Source organism: Amphiprion ocellaris, chromosome 5 (assembly GCF_022539595.1).
Source record: "Amphiprion ocellaris isolate individual 3 ecotype Okinawa chromosome 5, ASM2253959v1, whole genome shotgun sequence".
In the NCBI taxonomy this organism is placed as follows: Eukaryota; Metazoa; Chordata; class Actinopteri; family Pomacentridae; genus Amphiprion; species Amphiprion ocellaris.
Window position 1 is genome coordinate 20,317,062 of NC_072770.1, and position 22,913 is coordinate 20,339,974.

General features: G+C 40.9%; 1 protein-coding gene and 1 long non-coding RNA gene across 4 annotated transcripts; both read left to right on the forward strand.

Annotated features, from left to right (window-relative positions):
* Positions 1–163: 163 nt before the first annotated feature.
* Positions 164–15,397, forward strand: ubap2a (ubiquitin associated protein 2a). Of its 3 annotated transcripts, none has more exons than XM_055010991.1 (27): positions 164–308; positions 1,989–2,126; positions 2,463–2,540; positions 2,714–2,824; positions 4,825–4,987; positions 5,095–5,175; positions 5,258–5,321; positions 5,839–5,933; positions 7,310–7,368; positions 7,467–7,537; positions 7,735–7,897; positions 8,003–8,273; positions 8,393–8,697; positions 8,893–9,119; positions 9,480–9,762; positions 10,161–10,200; positions 10,318–10,492; positions 10,779–10,830; positions 11,452–11,761; positions 11,887–11,978; positions 13,033–13,080; positions 13,210–13,303; positions 13,388–13,804; positions 13,947–14,048; positions 14,138–14,205; positions 14,289–14,480; positions 14,622–15,397. In XM_055010991.1, exons 2-27 carry the CDS (start codon positions 2,031–2,033, stop codon positions 14,715–14,717), a joined length of 3,753 nt encoding a protein of 1,250 aa, XP_054866966.1. In that variant the 5' UTR covers positions 164–308; positions 1,989–2,030; the 3' UTR covers positions 14,718–15,397. The 3 variants fall into 3 exon arrangements, with proteins under 3 accessions (XP_054866966.1, XP_023145060.2, XP_023145061.2); XM_023289292.3 differs by having other exon boundaries at positions 165–308; positions 13,030–13,080; XM_023289293.3 differs by lacking the exon at positions 164–308 and adding an exon at positions 498–639 and having other exon boundaries at positions 13,030–13,080.
* A 1,160-nt stretch (positions 15,398–16,557) lies between these two features.
* Positions 16,558–21,365, forward strand: LOC129348891 (uncharacterized). Its single transcript, XR_008601632.1, has 3 exons — positions 16,558–16,913; positions 19,780–19,938; positions 20,863–21,365. It is a non-coding gene; the product is annotated as an uncharacterized LOC129348891 (long non-coding RNA).
* Positions 21,366–22,913: the final 1,548 nt, after the last annotated feature.

Below are 22,913 nucleotides of genomic sequence, written 5' to 3' on the forward strand. Positions count from 1 at the left end.
TATTTATCCAGTTTGAAGATTGTCTCCTGAATGAAAGTGGGTCACTCCATTGGGTAGCTCTCAGGACAGAAAGGTCTCTGTGTCAGTGGTAGTGCAGTCTGCATTGTGATCATATACTGTAGAAATAAGGAGCTGTGCGCGCCCTAAGTAAGCACAACGCTATATAAAAAGTATAACGTAAATAGCCAACATCCAGATTTGACTACATGTTGTTGATAGTAAGTGTTCAGAGAGCGGAGCATCCACCGCGGTGGCGCACGTCACGTGACCATCTTGTCTGCTGCTGGCCGAGTGAAGCGTGTTAGCAGGTAATAAAAACACAAATTTCCTTATGTTTTTCAACTTTACTTTGTGTATTTCGGTACCTTTAAACCGAACACATTATTGCGGTTTCGCCGAAACAGTTGGTCGCTTGCTTTTTTGTTTCACTTAGACGGGGATGTGAAGGATGTCTTTCGCAATTTTTCTGTTGTCTTGTTTCCCGGCGAGCAATGTCGGGATGGGATTGTGCTCCGCTGCGAGGCCTTTTCTTCAGATTTGAGACACCTTTGTTGTTAGCCGGTTAGCCTGTAATTTAGACGTTGAGGACACGTCTGGGTGCCACTGCCGATAGACGACTGTGCGGACATTCAAATACATGTAAGATTTTAACGAGCCAGTTTCACGGCCGCTGGCTATGAACTTGGACCACATTTACATAGCATCGCTAGCTAGCTGCATTCCCACCGCATCGTTTGTTCACTATCGACGCTTTAGTAGCAGCATTAGCATGTTAGTAGCTAACTTCAGTTCATGCTAGCGAGGACAAAGGGGACTGTAGTACCAACAGCACAAAGTCGGTCAGTGTTGAGTCGACAACGACGGTTCGTGATTCTGTTTATTTTATTTTTAAAGATTGACATGGACCTTTAGCTGTAACCGAACAGTCACATATTACACACCTAAGAAATAAGTAACATAGCAGTAACGGGCTAACGTTAGCATTGGCTCAAAACAATGCTCCGCTTTCTTTACTACTAACATAATCTGTGGCTAATTATCAGTTGTCAGTATACATGAACGCGTAGATGCGTGTATCTTCAATGATGTTTTATCCGTAATGTCTTTATGCACAAATGAATTTGATAGCAATAGAGATGTGCAGACGGGTTGTTTTGTTATTGTTTATATCTTAGACTGTCGATACTACTAATTGCGATGATGTGCTAATATTTTATTGATTGAATGTAATTGGCGACTGCTATTGTAGATTCTCAGTTACATAGAGAGATTTTGACTTTTTTTTCCAGTGAAACTGCATTTAATGCTTGTTCGTCCTTGTGCATGAGATTTGTTCAGTCTAGCAACCAATGGCAGCTCTGTATTTGCCAGCGTCACTCAGACACAGTAAGCTGGATTGCTATTGTTCCCTGACATAACAAATGGATCAGTGGGGATGTCTGTGGTTATTCTAGTGATGGACACCTTATTCAAACTTTGCCATTTGATTTGCTGTACCAAATACTGAGCAATCATATTTTCCATACGTTTGCAGGTGCCCACTGTGTGTATGTGGTTGTGGCAGTTTTAGAAGTGTTTAATATTTGCCATTAAAAAGTATTAGTGGCTTTGAGCTGGGTGCTTAAAACTATCTAGCAACAAGAGGGGATGTAGGGTCAGGGTGTGTAGTGTTTGTTCTTCTTCATACACACTGTGGTCTGTGCTGTTTGTAAGAGGACACTGGGTCGCTCTCCCTCCTTGACCCAGATTTGCGGCAAAGCTGTTGCGTCACCAGGCCAACTGTGTGTCTTACAGCCTCCATAAGGGCAGTATTCATGATTGTGCAATAAAGCTTAGCCCTGCTCACAACACATACTTCTGGTATTAAACGCTTCTGTGAATTCACACAAGGGAAAGTAGTGTGTCTTAGCATTGTTACTGCAGTGATAATTTACACTTATGTTAGTTGATTTCACTTATTCTTTCATCTTTTTTGTTCCCCTTTGCAGATTTTTCTATTTTGTACATACAGAGTTTTGTATATACTGTATATGATGAGCTCGCTGGGCAGCGACAAGTCCCGGGGCCCTCGGGAAAAAGCGCTGCCAGCTGCCACTCACACATCACAACCACAGAAACTGATACAGGTAAGCCACTGCAGCCACATTAACATGGAAAAAAGTTTCTGAAAATACACTTCTCTGAATCACAGAACTCAACTGCAATACAGTAATCAGTATTGATGAAGGTTTTCTTGTTGTTTATGTTTTTATTGCAGCTAAACAGCACTCATATTTTTAATGGTGACAGCTGCAGACACATGCTCAGTGACCATTTCTTTTATTCACAGTGATTTTAGACTATAAAAACCAAGCAAAGAATTTATTCATCCTTTATGCAATGTACATTCTTTGTTCTTTCTTCTTTTTTTCCCCCTGTTAACCAAAATGTTCACTAATTGTCCTATTGTCTCTGTGTTGCAGGCTACAGCTGAACAGATCCGGCTTGCCCAGATGATCTATGACAAGAGTGATGCCGACTTTGAGGACAAAGTTAACCAGGTAAAGAAAACTTTGGGAATTTTCAAGGTTAATCTCTAATTATTAGACCGAGTTTGAGCAGCTTTTCTTGTTCTTTCATGACTTCAGCACTCTACATTGTGCAGCTTGTCATTGTACAGATGCTTTGTTAACTGGCAGATCAGTCTAATATGTATGTGTGTTGCTTCCCACAGCTGATGGAGGTGACGGGAAAGAACCAAGATGAGTGCATGGTTGCGCTTCATGACTGCAATGAGGATGTTAGCAGAGCCATCAATTTCCTCCTGGAAAGCACCTCGGACATGGTAAATGACATCTCACTTAATCTCACCTGACAATTGAAGCTTATCATTTACTTTCACACTTGCAGATTTACTCTTTCAGATATTGTGAATAGCTTTCAATTGCTTGAAACACAGAATATACAGCAGCCCTGAAAAATGACAACCTAAACTGAGATGTGTGACTTTCATTTGGAAACATTTAAGAATAAGAAAAGCATAAACTGGAACGATTTTAGGCCCTCATTTACACTTCGACCAAAAAGATCTTATTTAATGCCAATTACGAATTTACAGACAGACACTGGGCAGAAAATTTTGTGGCTTTCACATCTTTAATTCCTTTATATTTTAATGACCGCAATAGATGAGTTGTATGATTGTTACTGTGCACTTTTGAATGCCTTGCATGCCAGTATTTTTGATTAAATCTTTTGCAGGACTGGGTATGAGTTTACAGATTGTGTTTGATATCTCAATGACTGTTCTTTTAGTTAAGCTGCACCCATCAGGTGGAATCCTGTACCTGTATTTATTACATTGGAATTTATATTTATTCAGTTGGAATATTCATATTTGTTCTGAGTGTAAGAAATCTGGTTGTGTGGGACTGTTAATCTAATACTTACACTTCAGAATCGCAGGTCCTGCATTTCTGAGTATACACAGTTTATGTAGTGAAAGCAGTCCACCCAATACAGTCTCTTTAGTTTCACTTGTAAAATGGTTATGAATGTTTGCAGAGAAATACGAGCCATGGTGTGGCTTGTAAAGGCAACTGTACTGATTAAAATAGTGTCATCTCTGTTCTGTCAGATATACATTAGATAAATAACTGAAAAGCAGCTCAAGTCTAAAGATCGTCTTGTGTAGACCGCCTGTCTGACTAGGGGAAAAGGTGTACGTTCAAATATTTTATGTTTATGTAAAATTAATTTAAGAAAAAAAGTCTAATAATCTAGCACATAACTAAGTTGTTCTTTGCCTTAGGGATTGCTGAGTCTTAATAACATCAGTGACTTTTGGGCTAACATGAAGGCATAGTATTGTGCACCATTTTTCAGTTTTGTGCGTAGATAGCTATGTCAAACAGGCTATCAGATGTCTAGCAAACACATGGGTGTTCCTCCTCCTTTGTGTTGTGAGTTCAAATGAGTGTCCGAGCCTTTCTGAAGCATTCCAGCCTGCACAGATGGTGAGGGGAGGCTGTAGGGCAGGGCAGGCAGCCAGACAGCTACCCATGTTGTTGTTTTTGTTTCATGGAAGTCCAAAAATAGGAAATAGCTGGTTTTCTCCTTTACATGGGTGACTCTAATGTTACGGTAGATATCGCAACCCTTTGATTACATCTGCTTCTGCTGTACTTTTCTCAATTTCAACTGTCATAAGCAAAAGGAATCTGTGCTAAATGAGTTTTCTTATGTTGTAAGACTAGGCATAGCATTAAAGAAGAGCGGCATATTAAATAACAGTAATTAAAGTGATGGTATAGTTGTAATTGGTATGTTATTTTGAAAATCAGTTTTTGCTTTAGTCTCAATATGAGTCATTAAATTTCAAGTATCTTGCAATAACAAGCCACAATTTTGATATTTGTGTTTCTTACATAATACAGCTGCATAGTGTAAACATCACTACTTAAGTTGGTCAAAAATAGCTGGCATAACTCTTCCTCTGTAACTGTGTCCAGGCACGTTTATATGGTGTCCTATTATATTTTGAGTACTACATAAGTTCATATGTGGTTACCATCCAACTGCAAAACACCAGAGGCTACTTCTATATGATATAAGTTGGAATGTTGATGAAGTGGAGGCAAATATGTACTATTTAGAATCAATGCTGCTCGACCTGTTTGCTGACCTGAATGCATTGTGTCTATTGATACCTTCTTTTCCTGCTGTTATGTTTTTAACAAATGTTAGTCCTGCACATTGTTTAATTTTGTTGTTGCATGTTCCAATATATTTTTTCTGTGTTTAATTTTTTTCTTCTCTATGGTCTCATTTCTTTTCTGCATTTAGACCTCATGGGAAACGGTGGGAAAGAAGAAGCCCTTGGTGAAGGAAGGTCCATCAGAGAGCAAGGAAAACAAGGAAAATAGGGAGAAGAAAGGAGAGAGAGAGGCTAGCAAGGGCCGTGCCGCTGCCAACCGCAAAGGCAAAGGGGCCAGTCGGAGCCGACAGGGTACGTAGTCTAAACACTAAATTAATTTAAATCTAGTTCAGACTCCGCTGTTTGTTCTCTAGCGTCCCAGTATCTTGTTTGATGACATCATTGTGTTACAAATGTAGCACGTCCAGAGGAGAATGGCGTGGAGGTGACACCAGTGGACAGAGGTTCGGATCGAGGTCGAAGGGGCAAAGGTGGCAGAGGTGAGCAGATGCACAGTAAAACACTGTAAGTACGGCAATCACTCAAGTACATTTTGTTGACCTTTGTGTAAATGTTATGCAGGATCTGGAGTTCGAGGTCGAGGCCGAGCACCGACAGGGAGCAGGTTCTCAGCCCAAGGCATGGGGTAAGGTGACAACACACACCCACATTCATAGTGGTTTTCCAAAAACTTTTGTTGCATTGACTTATTTTTTTCTGGCCAGGAAAAGAAAAATATAATTTTGTTTGTTTTTGATTTGGTTTCTTAAGAAGTTGAGATTGGATTTTAGTCTCACAACTAACTTTACAATGTGTTTCCATAGCCTTTCTGTATATCTGTTCCCAAAAGACTCTTTGTGTGTAGTTTCCAGTCTTATTCAGATACCAACCAAATCATAAACAAAACTTCTGCGCAAACTCCAAAAATCCAAAAGCCAAGCAGCCTTGTTTATCCTAAGGATATTCCATATTTCCCATTGCAATTTCTGTCTTGAATTTGTTAAGGGTCACTGACAATTCAGCTCATTTATGGCTGCAGAACTTTCGGATAAAATGATAAAGATCTGCAAAATGAGGTCAATGACAGTAAAGGAAGCTTGTGGCAAGAAGACTTGCAAGGTATTTCTTTGTAACTTACTATCCTCTACTTGAATTGTCATCAGGACGTTCAATCCTGCGGACTACACCTCAGAGGCTGGAACAGGCACCACACAAACAGAGGTTTGGGATACGGTGAACAACAGCACAGATGGGACAGGTGAGCTCTCGAGCACACATTTTGCTCATGAATTGTATTTGCAGCTGTGTGTACACTAAGCAGACAGCCCTGGGCACACCTGTGTGACTTTTTTATGCAAATGTAAATACGCTCCCTGCAGCCTGCATTTTGTTTACCCACTGATTCCACCTGCTTTACACTGATAGTGCTCTCATAAAGATTAGAAATGACATGCGTGAATAGTGATTCAGAGTTAAATTAACAATTCTGGTGTTATTAGATTTTAGTGTCGCATTTGACACCAGATCTTGAACTACTCCTAGACAGACTCTATCTAGGACACTCACCAAATTACTATGGTGTTATAGACTTGCTTTGTCATTATTTTGAGGAAGGTTGAATGTGAAAAAAACTTCCTTTAACCAAATTAAGACAAGACTGAAATGATTATATTTGTCAATAAGAAAAGGAAGACTGGTACTCAGTGCTTTTCATTGAGTCCATGGAAGTAAAAACTAACAGCCAGGTCAAGAATTTTGGGGTAATCATTGATGAGGGTCTAAATTTCAGTGGCTACATCAAAACTGCAACTAGGTCCTCAATCTGATAAACTTTGCATCCAGGCAAGATTTAGAAAAATGTTTTATTACCTTAAAAGTGGACTGTAATGCACTCCTAACTGGCCTCCCTAATAAGGCCATTAGACATTTGTAACTGATTCAAAATGCTTCTAGACTGCTGACAAACATCAAGAGGAGAGACCCCATTACTCTGATTCTTAGGTCTTAGACACCGGCTTCCAGTTAAATATAGAAATGAATTTACAGCCCTAATTATTGTCTATAAGTCTCTTAATGGTCTGGGACAAAAAAAAATACCGGTGATATGTTTCCTGAGGACAAGCCTACAAAGTCTCTAAGATCTGCAGGGACAGGTCTGTTAGTGTTGCACAGATCAGACACTGAAATGACATTTAGTCATTTTGCTGCCCACTGCTGTAACCAGCTCCTTTTGGAACTCATCAAATATAGACATTTTTAAGAGTAAGCTAAAGACAGCTTTTTTTTTTATCCGCTGCTTTAAAGTAAATTTGTCTGCACTTTTATTCACTTAATTTAAATTAATTTCTTACCTATTTTATTGGATACTTTATCTCTTACAAGCTTTTATTTTTCTTATCTCTTGTCATTTTTAGCTTTTTTAAACTGTCAGTTTTAATTGTTCTGTAAATTTGTGTGTGCTTTATTCAGACTATACTGTTTTTGAATGTTAATTTAGTACATTTTTAATTGTATGTTTATTTTTATTTTGCCTGTAAACCATTTTGAATAACCTCTGTATTTGATAAGATGCTTTATAAATAGACTTGCTTGCTTGCAGTTTAACTTTGTCACTCATCACTGGTTGTCCTTTAGTTGCCTGGAGGAATACTTTGGAAGACTGGGCAGCTGAGGACTGGAGTGAAGATGTTAGTGTGAGTTGACGCAAAGGATAACACATTGCAACAAAAGTCTTTTAGTCAAAACTATTGTCTTTTGGTGTAACAATTCTGTCTCTGCTGTGTTTCTGCAGCTATCTGAGACCAAAGTGTTCACTTCTTCATGTGCACCTGCTGCTGAAAACCACATCACACCTGGGCAAAGGTAGGTATCTGTCTCTCAGTAAATAACATGTATCTTTATTTTTTTCATGACATTCCTTTGCATATTGTACATTTTTTACAAGTTCAGTGTCATAGAGGATGTGATTGTGCCTTTCCACAGCACAATACAGTAGCACTTTTAAGGTTGGTGTTCTGGAAGCATTTTCTAATTGACTTTACCAACTGTTTTTGTGTTAGTCTGGACCTCACCTCTCTGCTGCAGAAACCCGTGGTTGGAGGAAGAGAGCCACCATCCTCCTCCTCAACTCAGAGCCTGGTCTTCACCAACTCCCACCATCACCAGCAGCCGCCACCCAGCCGCAACGCCACCAGTAGCACAAGCTACGCACATGCTGCTTTGGTAAAGACACGCTATGTTGGTTTACATGTTCCTTCATCCCCTATGCATAATACAGATATGCAGAAACAAAGATCGCTGATTCTACTCTCTCCTCCTCTGTGCCAGTCATCAGTTCTGGGAGCTGGTTTTGGGGACCTGGGCCAGGCCAAGAGGACTCAGCCCAGCGCTGGAGCTCAGATCCTGGAACAGCTGAAAGGTCCTGGCTTGGGTCCACTGCCCTCATCCCAGGCCGCACCTCCTGTAAGCACCCAAGGAAGCAACACCTCCATTGGTCGACTTCCAGGCCTGGGAGCACCTGTACCCCCACCCTCTTCCTCGAGCTGGGATATGAAGGTTTCAGAATCCAACACCACCTCGTTGTCCTCGCAGTTCAGTCGTAAGTGTTCACATGGACAAGTACAACTGTTTTTGTTATGTGTTCATGTAGGTATGTGTGTGTGTATGTACCTATTTTAAATCATTGCCCTGTGTCTTTGTCTTGTGCTGTGTTTGCAGGTGAGTTTGGTCTGCAGCCAGAGCCTTCTCTTGTGCTGAGCCAGCTGGTTCAGAGGCACACAGGCCCCTCCTTGCCTCTGGCACGTCAGCCCAGTCCTCCATTGCAACAGCAAGCACCTCCTGCTTCAGCCTCGCCTGCCCCCCATCACACCAGCACGCCAGCACAGGCAGGTCCGGTGATGGCTGCTGCTGGTGCTAAACCTCCTGCCCCTAGTGCAGGGCTGGACCCTCAGGGCAGCAGTACGCCACAGCAACAACGGGCACAGCTCAAAGGCCAGAAACGAAGGATACCTCCCACATCAAAGGTAGGGAAAGGCTTGTGATGTGCTCATGTTATTTTACTATTATATGTTTCTACAACTTATAATTTTCCTGTGTATTAAAACACGCACGAGTTTAGTGATGTTTTTATTATTTTTTTCTGTAAATGACTGAAAATCATCTGTACAAACTTGACATCCTTGGGCAGAAACTTGACAGTGTCACCTCCTTTCTGACAGATCCCCTCCACGGCAGTAGAGATGCCAGGCTCGGCTGACGTCCCCGGGCTAAACCTCCAGTTTGGAGCTCTAGACTTTGGCTCGGAGTCTGCATTGCCGGAGTTTGGAGTTGTGGACAATTGTGTGAGTACGGCCTCCAGGGAGTCCACGCCGGCCCCTGCCACAGCCTCAGCTGCACCAGGGCCAGGAGCACAGAGCCAAACAAGCTTGTACTCCAAACCACTCAGGTACCATCACTGCTGATGAGGAGTTACAACTTTATACAATAATGCATTCAAGGAATTAAATTGCAAAACACTGTGTAGATCATATATGATAGACAAATTCCATAAAAGACAACATAATATAACAGACTGCTTAAAATGGAAAATGGCTCAAATACAAGATTAAATCAATAAATGCATTTCACCCCCTGTAGGTGTCTTTTAAATAAAAACCTACAATGAGTGATCAATAACATTTTTAGTACACCAAAAACATTATTTCTTTCACAGAAATAATTATTTCTTAAAATGCCTGTACATTATTCTAATTTAATCAAAACCTTTGATTTTGTGTGTTCTTCTTTTTCTCCCTATGCCTTGCAGTGACTCACTGGGCAGCTCTCTCTCCGTCGCCCTGCCTTTGCCCCTTTCCTCATCAGAGCCAGTATATCACTCCTCAGCAGTGGCGTTGCCCAGTCTCACTCCCTCATCATTAGGGACTGCCAGCTCCACCAATCCTCCATCCTCTTCTTCAGCAACCTCAACCACCTCCTCTGTACCCTCCTCCTCTCCCTTCTCCACAGTGGGGGGAACTTACGATGGGACCATGCCCCCTCACACACGACTGGCCTTTTCCCAGAACAAAGAAGCCACTGGGCCAGTTATGGTGAGTAGAAATACTTTACAAAAGTAAAGTTGATCCAAATTCAGTTATAATCATGGAGGCAACACAATTAGTTTGATACAATGTAGACAACCTCTTTGCATTTTGGCAAGTTGTATAAACAATGTGACACAAATGGGTCACATTAGGTTATCAGGTCACCCCCATGTTGGAAAATCAAAGGGATGGGTGTCCCTTATGATAGCACCCTTAACCCATTATCAATCATGATAATCAAATCCTGTTTAGGTTTGATTTTCATGTTTGTGCCACCAAGTAATGTGAAGCCTATCCTGAATTCAACAGTACACTTGTTCATGCTGTGTTGTTCGTAGATATGGTTCTTATCTGTTATCAATGAATGCAAACATACCTGTGTATTTTTTTTTTGTTCTCACCAGAATGGTCTGAATGGTGTGAGGACCTCTGCTGCACTGGACAGTGAGTCTCCTATGACAAATTCATTTTTATTGCATAATTAACATTGAAAATAACAGCCATCTCTCATGTGCTAATCACCTTCAAGTCAGTTACAAAATATATCACCCCTCTTTTCAGCTTCATCAGCTTCTTCCACACCGAAGCCAGATTCGCCGTCTATGAACATCAGCACCAATGGTGCTTCAGCACCTTCATCCCACTTACCCTCCACCTTGCCTGCACACAGCTCCACCACACTCTCCAACCTGGCACAGGACTTGCCCTCAGCGAGCCAACTCAACTCCCTCAACAGGTGATAATGCACACTTTCTTAGTATATCTTAACTTTGAAACTTGGTGTCCCCACATATTATAAAACCTGTCTGTCATGTATTTTTAAGAACGCAGACAAGCCAGTGCCTATTTCTGTTAAACTTCTGTTACTTATGATTGTGTATCATTTTATCTTCTGCTTGACAGTGTGAAATTAGTTGTCCTTTGAAGCAATTGAAAGAAAGCATTGGGGTTATACAAACTGAAATGCTCTAAACCTGTCATGTGTCCTTGTGATCACACTCCTTTGTGCCTTCACTTTACAGCCATGTCAGCAGTCATTCCTCAGTTTCAGCTCTGGGCTCCAGCTCTCTCACAGTAAGTACCTCTTTGCTCTGATTCCACCATAATGGCTAACATTTTCTATGTAAGTACTTGGCAAACAGGCCTCTGCAAAAATGTTTATACAAGCAAACAGGTGAATGTATTATGTGCCATAATGAAACCCAAAGCTGCCTAGTTCAGCACTATTACCATTCCATTACACACCACCCTGTTTAGACAGGATACTGAATCTCAGCTAAAATCAAAGCCAAGGCCAAAAACATCTACTCTTTATTCACAGCAGCAAGCTGGATGCCTTACCGCAATGAAACAGTTCACTTGAAGAGTAACATTTGATATGTGTTGAAAGAGAGAATAAGATGAACCACAAAGATATTAAAAACTTCTTGAATTCCAGTTCTTGCAGTAGAGGAAGACTGCCACTGTGTGGTTTTCTCTGCTACTGTTTCATGATGAGTGTATGCAACGTTACTATAGCAAGCTTAAAACATTAATGTCATGAAAATATGGAGATGCTCCCAGGTCATGAACCCCTGCCACCTCGGTGTCCACAGTTTAGACTCATTACACAGACAGCATACATTAACAGCTGAATGCTGGAAGATGCATTGAACAGACCAACTTGAATGAAGCCACTTGTTTCTGTGTTTTCAGTACACCAGTGTTGATAGCAGCAACGTGAGCTCTCTTGCTCCGTCTTCTGGCTCTTACACATCGTCGCAGCCCACGGCCTCAGCACTCCACTCAACCCACAACAGCAGCAACAGTAGCAGCAGTATCAGCCACCTGGCCAACATGCCCAACATGGGCAACAACATGAGCAGCACAGTCAGCGGTATTGTTGGCACAAGCGGACTTCACTCTGCTGCCACCAGCACAACGCTGGGACTTGGCTCCAATGGAGCTACTGCCACGTCCAACCTCTCTGCACCAAGAACCACACCCCTGCTCTCCTCCTCCACTGGTACACACACACCTCAAACACTGGCAACGTGATGGGTTGTTTTTCACCCTATACCTATGCCAAATAGCTGGTATTAAATGCAGGTATATAAAAATAACAGTCCGTTTGTCAATCTTCATTGACAGGTAAAGCTCCCCCTAACCTGTCCCAGGGAGTGCCTCCTCTGCTGCCCAACCAGTACATTATGGGCCCTGGGGGACTGCTGCCTGCTTACCCAGTAAGTAAGCCATGAGTGTACATTTGAATGAATGATGTGAACTGAATTTGTTGTTTAAACTACACTGACTTTGCCATTGGCAGTAATTAGATCATTTATGATCAACCTGCTCACATGTAGAGTAACTCAAGCAGAGCTACAGACTGCGACCAAAATAGTTACATATGCAAGTGTGCAAGTTTTTCGTGATGCAACTGCATGATGACCATTAAGCTGTTTTGGTGCACTTCCAGTCAGAACAGGTAGCTACTGTGTTGGCCATAGTGATGGAAAGTAGAACATTTTCTTCCTCATTTGTTCAGTCAGTCCATCCCTCCTTGATGTAGTCTATTTAGCTGTTGTGTGTTCCAAAGATGAAGCCAGCTCTGGTTGATTTATTTTAAAAAAAGTAAATTAAGAGAGAGATGAAGAGGCTGGTAGAGAAAGAGACATGCAAAACTGATGTGCATGCAGGTTGTAGGGAGATACTGACTGAGCAATTGAAGAAGAAAAAGCATTACATTCAATCACAATGGACAGTAGTAGGGCTTCAAAATTAAATGAATATTAATCATAAAATGGATTTTGGCTATCGACTATTAAATGAATAGGATCTACTACAGAATTGAGATTTAAAATGTACTCCACTTGCAGAAAACTTTGCAGATAGACAATGGCCAATGTAGATTAAAACACTTGGTTTAACCTTGTGAAATGCAAACATTAGAACATGTTATTTCACTCTTACCCAACAAATTTTTGGTCACTGCTGTTTGTGCAAATTGTAGCATCTATGAATAAGTCTTCAGCAAGTGAATAATATGGCCTGACCAGTTTGTAGGAGGAAACAACCTCTGGGAAAAGACCAGTGATAGTAATAATATATTTTGTAAATGTGAAGTCAAAGCCAGTCATTACATCAATACAAAACTAGGTTACACAAATTAAGACAGCTATTTGTTATTGTGCGAGGTGGATTAATACCATGTTGTACCAAAAAAGGGCTGTTTAGGTGCAACCATAATATGTGCTAGTACAGTGTAATTGACCCTACTTACTCGCTGTCTCGCAGCAGATCTATGGCTACGAGGACCTCCATATGCTCCAGTCCAGACTGCCAATGGTGAGCCACATTGTCACACTCTTGGGACAGCTCTGTACTTACAATCACTGCAGTCCTTCCAGCAGAATTCAACTTTTTAGGTTGTCTACTAGTTGTGGATGGTCTTCTGATTCTCTCCTGTTCCTTTAGCCCTCTTTGCAGGACTACTATGGAATCACATTCCCCGGCCCCACAGCGACTCTCTCTGGCAGAGACGGGAGCCTAGCCAACAACCCCTACTCAGGTAAAGCACCTTATGCCTTGGCTGGCCATGCCTAAACTCCTACAATCCAGTGTCTGTTCTCACATGACACCTCCTGTTTGTCAGGTGAAGTCACAAAGTTTGGCAGGAACGACTCCACCTCCCCTGCACCCCCCACAAGCCTGGCGGCACCACAGCCTCCCCAGGCCCAGAGCCAAGGACAGAACCAGGCCCAGCCTCAGCCTCCTCAGGCCCAGCCTCAGCCCCAGGGCCAGCCACAGCACCACAGCAGTCAGCAGGCCTTTCTGCCACCAGGCTACAGCTACACAGGCCTGCCTTACTACCCTGGAGTGCCCGGTGCCGTTCCCAGTGCTGCTGCCTTCCAGTATGGCCCCACCATGTTTGTCCCTCCCGGAGGCCCAGGACCAGCTTCGGCCAAGCAGCACAGCATGGGCCTCAGCCTAGGAAATCCTTCGGCCAGCCCCTTCCAGCAGCAGACACAGCAGCAGCCTAGTGGTTACGGCCAGCACACCTTCAGCTCAGGTTTGTAGCAAATATTATTTACACCTTTCATCTTAATTTAAAAAATACGTTTGTAGTTTGGGAACCTCTTGAACAGGAAATGTCTTGCCAGAGACGTAGTGCTAGCTATTTGACCTCTTGAGGCTGATATTTTACTTTGCAGGGTATGAGGAGCTGACAGCAGGGCCAGTGGGAGTGGAATACAGTAAAGGGTACAACTCCTCCTCACAGGCACAAGCCAAATCTGCTACTGGGCCTGGTAAAGGTAAGAAATAAAAAGACTGTTTCTAAAATCCTCTTTTGGATTTCAAGTTGTGGAATTGTGAAGTGTAAATGTTGCTGTTGTCCTTCCAGGTGTCTCAGTGACATCCAGTAACTCCGGTGTGCCAGACATCAGCGGAAGTGTTTACAATAAGACCCAGGTGAAGCTCACGACCAAGACACGTAATTGCTTTGCCATACAGTTAGTATTTACGCTAATAAATATTTTCTCCTCTGTCTGCAGTCTTTTGATAAGCAGGGTTTCCATGCGGGAACCCCCCCTCCCTTCAGCCTGCCATCAGCACTGGGGGGTCCAGGGCCACTGAACCCTGGAGCAGCTCCTGGAGGCTATGCACCTGCCCCATTCCTCCACATCTTGCCTCACCAGCAACCACACTCACAGCTGCTGCACCACCATCTAGCTCAGGATGGACAGGTAATGCACTTACAGATGCTTTTCATCAGTCTCCTGGGTTTTGTCTTAAATATTGTACAACTTCATACCTTCGGGGACTGATCTGCCTATTGATCGAGCTGTATTTTGCAAAAGTTCACCTGTTTGCCTTTCACTGTTCAGGGTGGTCCGAGCCAGCGTGGCCAGTCCAGCAGCCTGCAGCAGAAGAGCCAAGTCAACAAGTCGAGCTATGGCAGCTCCCCCTACTGGGCCAACTGAGATGGCTACATCTACTAAGTGTGTGCGTGTGCATGGACAGACACCAACACACAGCACCACAACAGCGTATCTGACTGACGAAATCATAGAGGGACAAACCATTTTACAACACAAGCTAAACACACACTACCACCCTCTCCCCTTTGCTCTGTATATCCCCTTTTCAAATTTATGGCTGTTGTATGTAAAATATATTTATGTATGTATTTATACAGTATATATGTATTGGTAGGACATAAAATGTGGTTTTCTGCATTTTGTTTTTATTTTGAAGGACATTTTATTTCAAAAAATGTGGAAAGATGAGAATGCTAAGTCTTGGAGATGAAGTTGGTGAATATACTTGAACACAAGCATCTTGTGATGTGGATTTTTTTGTATGCATACATGAACTGAGAATGATGTACATAGATTATACACATCATTTTCACGGCAAAGGCCTTTTTTTATTTTAGAAGAAATACGTTTTTGTAACTTTGGTCTCCCGCATCTGTGAATCCTTATATTGAGGGTGACTTCAGTTGATAGCTTGACTTTTCTTTTTGCCCCATTTTCCTTCCATCTGTCTCTCATTCCTCAACCTTTACTAGTTGGTTGGTTTGATCAGCCAGGCCTTGGATTTGATGTCATTTTAACATTGGTTTAATCCTTGTTGTCCAAATTAAAAGTTATGAACAGTTTGTATGGATTCGGCATCAGTATTTAAATGTCAGTGTGTTTGCTTTTTATTAATTCAGAAATTTTCTTCACACCATGTCTGACAGGGATGTATTTGAAGTCTGAATGGTACATAATTTTCAAGCCTGGCAGTGCATTGTATTTAAGTATCTTGTTAAAATATTTAATACACAAAATAAGCAAAGGATTCCACTCACCCTAGTGAGGACACAAACAATTGAGTATGAATGTCAGCGCATCACAAAAACAGAAATCTGAGGCACTGTAAGAATGTTAGACACTGCAATAACGTCATCTGAGAACAGTTTTGAAATCACTATAAAACTAGCTTGTACGGAGGTGGTTCAGTTGTTTGCTCAGACACTTGAATCGAGCATGGAAATACTATAAATATTACATTTGTGATAACAAGCTTGCTAGCTCGCTGCGCAAGTGCATCTTCAGGTATCTTTAGACCTAAATTTAAATGTTATCACATCTTTTCAATGTTCTTACATTATCTCAACAGAATTCCAGTCACAAAAAGTAATTGTAATATGCATGTTAGCTGCATTTATACCAGAGTATCACATAGTACGGAACCCCTGTGGTGACATGGTAAAAAAAAAAATAAATCGTGGCCACAATATAGCTATAACGTGCGCACGAAATACTAATTCGTTCGCACGAAATACTAATTTGTGGCCACGAAGAAGGTATAATGTGCGCACGAAATACTACCTAATAATATTATCATTCCTGGACAGCTGGGTAAGCAAATCGAGCACACCTTCTCTAGGGTCTAAGGTAGAGGCGTTAGAGGAGCAAAAGCCACACGATGGACAGGGACAGTGTGATAGAATTTTATTTTAGGCTGGGAATGAGCTACAAAGACATTCTGAAAAGTCTGGCATTGCAAGGGACCATCATTACTGAGAGACATTTGAACAGGATATTGAGAGTAGGGTTGCCTCCCGTCCCTTAAAATACGGAAACGTCCTTTATTTGACAATTAATTGTTGCGTCCCGTATTGATTCAATACGGGACGCAAGTTGTTCCGTATTTTCATAAATGTCCCATACACGTCTGTCACACACTCATCAAAACTGCATAATGAATACAATAAAACACAGGCAATATTAAGGGCAGCCAATTTCATCTTCGTAGGACCCATGTAGCGAGGACCCGATGCCAGGTCCAGTGGACAGACTTCAGACGTGTCTGTGTGTCCGGTCCTGTCCTGTCCTGTCTCTGGTTGCCAGGTTACAGACGCTGCTGCACCCGCACGTTTAAAAATGTCTACACCTGAAACCCCACCACATCTACAGAAGCAAAAACGTTTGCAAATGTACAGACTGGAGTGGGAAGAGTGGAACCCCTGGCAATGGGTACAAGGCAAACTGTGTTTTCTGTTGCTCATGGACTGGCTGAAGTAAGGCAGCATCAGGAGACAAACATGGAGGAAATATGAGAACAGAAAGAACCCAACCAGCAGGTCACAGTTTATCATCATCTAATCATCTCCTGAAGTCGATATGGTAAGTGGACATCATGATGAGATCACCTGGATTTCCTACAGTATATGGTTGTGAATTTACCAGAGGATGCTTATAATAATGCTGATGTGGCCGTACACTCTACACTATTTTAGTGACTCAGTAAATGCCTAAGTTGGTTATTTTTTAATGCTTTTTAGTTTTTAATAAACATTTATTTAATAGCCTATATGTAATCAAACATGGCCTTTGCCTAAAAAGAATAATATTTCAATGCATAATTAAAAGTATAGTAATTTTTAAAACTGTTCAAATTATTATAATATGTTGCTAATAAACAAAAAATACCAAACAAAAAACACATCATAGTAATATGTCAAAAGCCTATAGTATAGCATGTCGCCCAACAAACGTCATAGTATAGCCTTTGGTCCAGAAAATGTCCATAGCACTGTTCCCTCTAAACTGCGCGCGTGCGCAATTGCACACTGCTGACACGGTCTCCGCGCACAGAAAATCTGCGCTGCACACACACAAAAAAAAAATCCAACCTAAATTGTAAATAAAATAAACACGTAACAATTCATTCTGTGCTATTTTTCAATGTGAGTCAGTGAGTGACGGTGACTGGCTGCTGCAGCCAATGATGCGATTCACATACGTATTTACCATAGACTGTACATAATGGTATTTACGCAGCTAATCAACGACAGACGTCCTTATGTCCAGCCACCGTTGTTCTCATAGATATGAATGAGTAGATAGGACACGCCCCTTTGAGCTGCGTGCTACAGCGAGGCTAAGCTAGTGGGGGCAAAGTTTCAGTGCATTCCGTTGATGTAGACCAGTGTTTCTCAACTGGTGGGTCGCGGGGCCGTTTTTGGTGGGTCGCGAGCCTTTTTCTAAAAAGAGAGAAAAATAAAGATAATCCAATTTAGTGGCGAGTGATTGTAGTTCCCCTCCGCACCCGCAGGGGGCCGTCGTGTCAGCAGCGACCGGTGAGGACACTCGTATTACTGTAGAAGAAACTGCATGTTTTCATAGCAACAGCAGCATGGCTAAACGCAAGTACGACAGCGAGTACATTAAATATGGATTTTCCTACATCGAAGACAAAGGAGTCCAAAAGCACGCATCTGAATAAACTTTTCGAGCGGTTTAGCGACTACTTTCCCGATAAACAACCCGAGGACGACTGGGTGCGCGACCCGTTTGGAATAAACATGGAAAGCATCACGTTGCCTAGCAGCGATGAATGTCAGCTGGTGGAGCTATCATGTGACCGCACTCTCAGAAAGAAATTCACAGAGGTAAGCCTTTCCCAGTTCTGGTGCAACGATGTGATGAGAGAGTATCCCTCCATTGCTAGTCGAGCTGTAAAAATCCTCCTACCATTCAGCACCACATACCTCTGTGAATGTGGCTTCTCAGCTCTTGTTCAGCTGAAAACAAAATACCGAAATAAACTGAACATTGAGCATGACCTCAGAGTTGCTTTATCATGCATACAGCCAGATTTTGAGACTCTTGTAAAGGCCAAAAAGCATCCTCAGCTAAGCCATTAGAACTTCATGTAGTTCTGCAGTACTTTTATTGTGACTTGTGACTTTTGTTTATTTGTAAATGCTTAAAAACACACTTTTCTTTCAATATTGCACACTATTTTTTTCCCCAAATATTGGCTTTCAAATATAGTTAAGCCCTTTAAAAAATGTTTTATTGTGTTTACATTTTGAGATTGATCAGAACATTAAGCATTTCTTCACTTTAATAATTTGTTGAATGCACTTCATCAGTTTTCATGTTTTGGACTCTTTTGCACATATTTCTATACATAGTTTCTCCAGCTACAACAGCAATGTTGCAGACTTGTGCAGTATTATGAGAAGCTACTGGTTTTGTTGAATTGCACTTTTTTTGTAGAAAAAAAATGCACTTTTATATATCCCGAGAACTACTTGAGGCTATTGTTCTACTTGTTTCAAAGTCCTCAGTACTTGAATTAGTATTGCTGCTTGATTTTGAGTTGTTGTGAAGTACTTGAGTTCAGGTTTAAAAGTTTTGTCTTCGAACACTCAATCAATAAATTGTTGATTTTTGGAGAAATATTGTTTGGGTCATGACTTGTCATTTCAGTTTTATGGTGGGTCCCAGGCCCAGACCAGTTGAGAACCACTGATGTAGACGGCGTGAAAACGGAAACAAGAAGTATGCCGTCTCACTGTGCTGCATACAATTACACACTGCGTCGTACGATTGAGACAAGGAAACTTGGAATGACTTTTCATAGGGAAAAATAATTTTTGGCTCTTTTTTCATTATGAAATCTTGTTGAGAGCTTCCAGTCTATGAGAGCTAACTAGTTAGCCACTAGCAAAACGCTAAGGCGAGCTAGCAGCTTGACAACCAAATACCAGACGATTAATAGTAGCTGTAGTATAGTTGTACAAGCAGTAGTAGTAATACTAAAAGTACAAGCCGCAGTAGTAGTATAAACAGCTGTTAGAGTCGTAGAAGTAGTATCAGCATTTTAATAGTATTACAAGTTGTAGTAGCAGTGCCAGTATCAGCAGCAGTAGTGTGTACTACCACTACTACTAGTAGTAGTCACATTACTGTTACTACCACCAATACTACCAATAGTAGTTATAAAACCTAACTCATGTATATCCAGATTACCATCTATGTTCTTCCTCCAAACCCATTTTATGATTGGGATTACAGGCAGTTCTTTAGGCCTGCTCTCAAATGTTACTAAACAAGGTTACACTTATCAAATTAAATAGCTCTGGTCTCCAGTATATTGGCGAATTTGGTTATTTGTACTTAATTTATTAGCATGATTTCTTTTTAATATGTTGTGTACAGACTTAACTACTTCTCTGTCTACTTTTCTTACTCCATGTAGGTTTCCCAGAGACTATGGGTTGAGGAGGAATTGGAAGTTTGTCGGCTTAGACCTGGTGTCATTCCATCAGTGTTAAACTTCCCGGTTCATCTTGGAAGAGTATGTGCCAGAAAGACCACGACCAAGCAGCCTTGAGATCTTAGGCAGCGTCTCCCTGAGGTGGGTGTCGACGGTGTTCACGGTCAGGTCTGTGGTAATCACGTCAAAAAACAAAACAGAAAAAAATCTAGATTATAAATCAACATGTAACCAAAGCACTCTGTGTATAACGCCATAGTATAGGATGTAGTTCAGAAAATGTCAAAGTATAGTATGCTTTACTCAAGAATAACATAGTATGGCCTGTAGTTCATAGTACAGCATGTTGGCAAGAAAAAAAAACATAGATTATTATGTGGTTCAAAAAGCACAAAATAGGATGTTGCCTAAAATTGTCATGTATGATATGTGGTTCAAAAAATGTCATAGTGCAGTATATTGTCAAAATAGTATGTTATTCAAGAAAACAGAGTATAATATGTCATCTAAAAAATGCCATAGAATAATAATTTCATTGCACAAGTAAAAGTATAGTAACTTTTAAAACTGTTCGAATTCTTATGTTGCTAAAAAAACAAAAAAAAACTAAAACAAAAAAAATCACAGTAATATGTCAATTAAAAAAGCCTATAGTATAGCGTGTCGCCCAACAAACATCATAGTATAGCATGTCGCTCTAAAAACGTCACAGTATAGCCTTTAGTCCACAGCTGTCAGTAGGGGAGGAGCAACACAAAAACAGTACAAACGCTGGTTTCCAGAGGGTCAGACGAGTATTTATTTGAAAGAGTAAGTTTACAACAACACAACGTGAGGGGGTTAAAAACAAATGGGTGTTAGTAAAATAAAAATAAATAAACAGAACTAAAAGTGAACTTCATGTTGACATTGATGGGCATTCCAATCAGGAACAAAGTAAAAGATAATCAATACGAAAAAAAAACTCTTCCTGTTCACCTCTTAAAACCCCAAAACACACCGCAGTAGCACCCTAAACTAAAACTACCAATGGGTTTCCTGTTTTCCTTTCTGAACAATTCAAAGGTTCCTCTCTATCTCCCCACACATCCACCAACCACTGGAACACATCTCCAAAGTTCTGCCGGACCAGCTCAGCTTCCCCTCAGAAGAAGTGCCGCCACCTGCCAGATGAAGGAGCCTTTTGAGAGGCAGCTGGCATCGTGATTGGACGGTACTTTGGTCTGTTCCAATCCAGCTTCAGCTCCAGAGACGGCAGGCGGGACGAGTCAACGGAGGCCTGGTGGACGAAGGCATGCAGCTGAGTACAATCCAGAAAACAACAGAGGAGAAGTGCAGCAGCCCAGGGCCAGAACAACCAGAGTAGCATCGTATGTCTCTTAGAAAACATCATAGTATAGCCTTTGGTATGAAAAAACACCATCATATACATCGTATATTGTACAAATAACAAGTCAAAGGAAAGAGACATACATTGTAGAATTGTAGTAATTGTGGGCTGACTGATTTACTGATTATCAGTATTTTATTTTTTACTGATTTACGGTAATAAATACATTTAAAAATGGCGCTACTTTGGCTCTGAACCTTTATCTACCTGTGGTCGCTCTGTCTTCTGGAGTGATTTGATTGGTTATATGTCACGAATAAAACTCCTTTAACTTAACATCTGTAAACAAAACAAAAACGTATCAACAAAGTTTTCTGTTAGAGTTTGTGTTCTTCTAAGTTTAACTCAAGATTTTAAATACTTTCATTTACTGCAAATGAATATCGACTCCAAATGTCTCACTAATAATCATTATCAGCCTTAAAAACCCACAAAACACCCCTCTATACTCGACCACACTTAGTACAGTCCGGTTCCCCCTTCTATAAATCTGCTTGGAATCATCCACTTCCTGTTTGTCAAAGTGGCCTTCTACCTGGACAGGTTTTGTTGGAGCTCATGCAACAAACATTTTGGGTAACTGCACTTTAATATGGATGGATGACACTGAATTAGAGTCTGTTTTAATGAGACTGAGTTAAGATGTGTAGCTCTGTCATTAAATAGGAAATTATTTCTCAGAATTCACAGAGAAAAGTCTGAAATGTTTGCTAGGTTAGCGTCCCACATGTTCTTTGGCTCAGCTAAAGCTAACTCTCTCCAACTTCTGGATCTCTTGAGTTGCTTGTTGTTAAAATATCTTGCTAGAGGTGCTGAAGCTCAGAAAGTCTGAGATGTTTGTTCAAAATAAGCTCATTCTCAAGTCTTATCTGAACTGTCCTCTTTTGTTTGAACTTTCCCTAAACTTAGGAGTTAATGACAGAGCAGCACATCCAGACTCAGTCTCATTTATGTAGAGATTAAACTTCAGTGTCATTCATTGATGTTAAAGTGCAGTTTTTCAAATGTTTGTTGCACATGCTCCCGACCAAACCAGTCCAGGTGGAAGACGATGTGAAGAGAAAGCTCCAGAGGATGAATATCACACATTTACGTTGGAAATAAATGTCCTTTAATTAGACATTGTCATGCAAAAGTTGGATTTCCCTTTAATGATGTTCAAATCTTTGTTGAGTGTTTTGTTGATGTTGGTTTCTAAATGTTTTTTGACACTCGGCCCCAAAGATTAAAACCTTCTACGGCTCACAAGCTGCAACAATTCACACATTATCAACTATCTTTCTGACTAAACTAAGATAAAAAGTGAAAAACTGCCTGATTCCTGCATCATGAATGTAAATCTTTTTGGTTTTTATGACCGTAAGCTGAATATATTTGGGCTTGACATTTTATAAACCAAAACAAGAAATGAATTACTGGAGAAAATGACAGATTAATGGACAAAGAAAATGTGTTTTCTAACATATATGGCTGAATTACTCCAACATTACAAGATACATACAATTTTAATTCATTTTTATTTATATAATGCCAATTACAGGTCAAAGTGTCTCAAGATGCTTTATTTTTATATTTTTTTGTCATATTTAAAATATGACAAAGTAAGAAATTTAAACCTCTTGACTAATCCAATTTATTATTTAGTTTTTAAGAGACTAATTGACAATTCAGACTTTCTCCACTAAAACTAATAAACATGAGGTCAAATAGAAGGAACAGTTTTAAA

What these genes read in the sequence shown, in the direction of transcription:
- ubap2a (XM_023289292.3), top strand. Translation starts at nt 2,031, where the DNA reads ATGATGAGCTCGCTGGGCAGCGACAAGTCCCGGGGCCCTCGGGAAAAA. An exon ending in TGGGCTCCAGCTCTCTCACA is followed by an intron (nt 10,831 to 11,451) that starts GTAAGTACCTCT and finishes CTGTGTTTTCAG; the next exon opens with TACACCAGTGTTGATAGCAG. An exon ending in TGCTACTGGGCCTGGTAAAG is followed by an intron (nt 14,049 to 14,137) that starts GTAAGAAATAAA and finishes TTGTCCTTCCAG; the next exon opens with GTGTCTCAGTGACATCCAGT.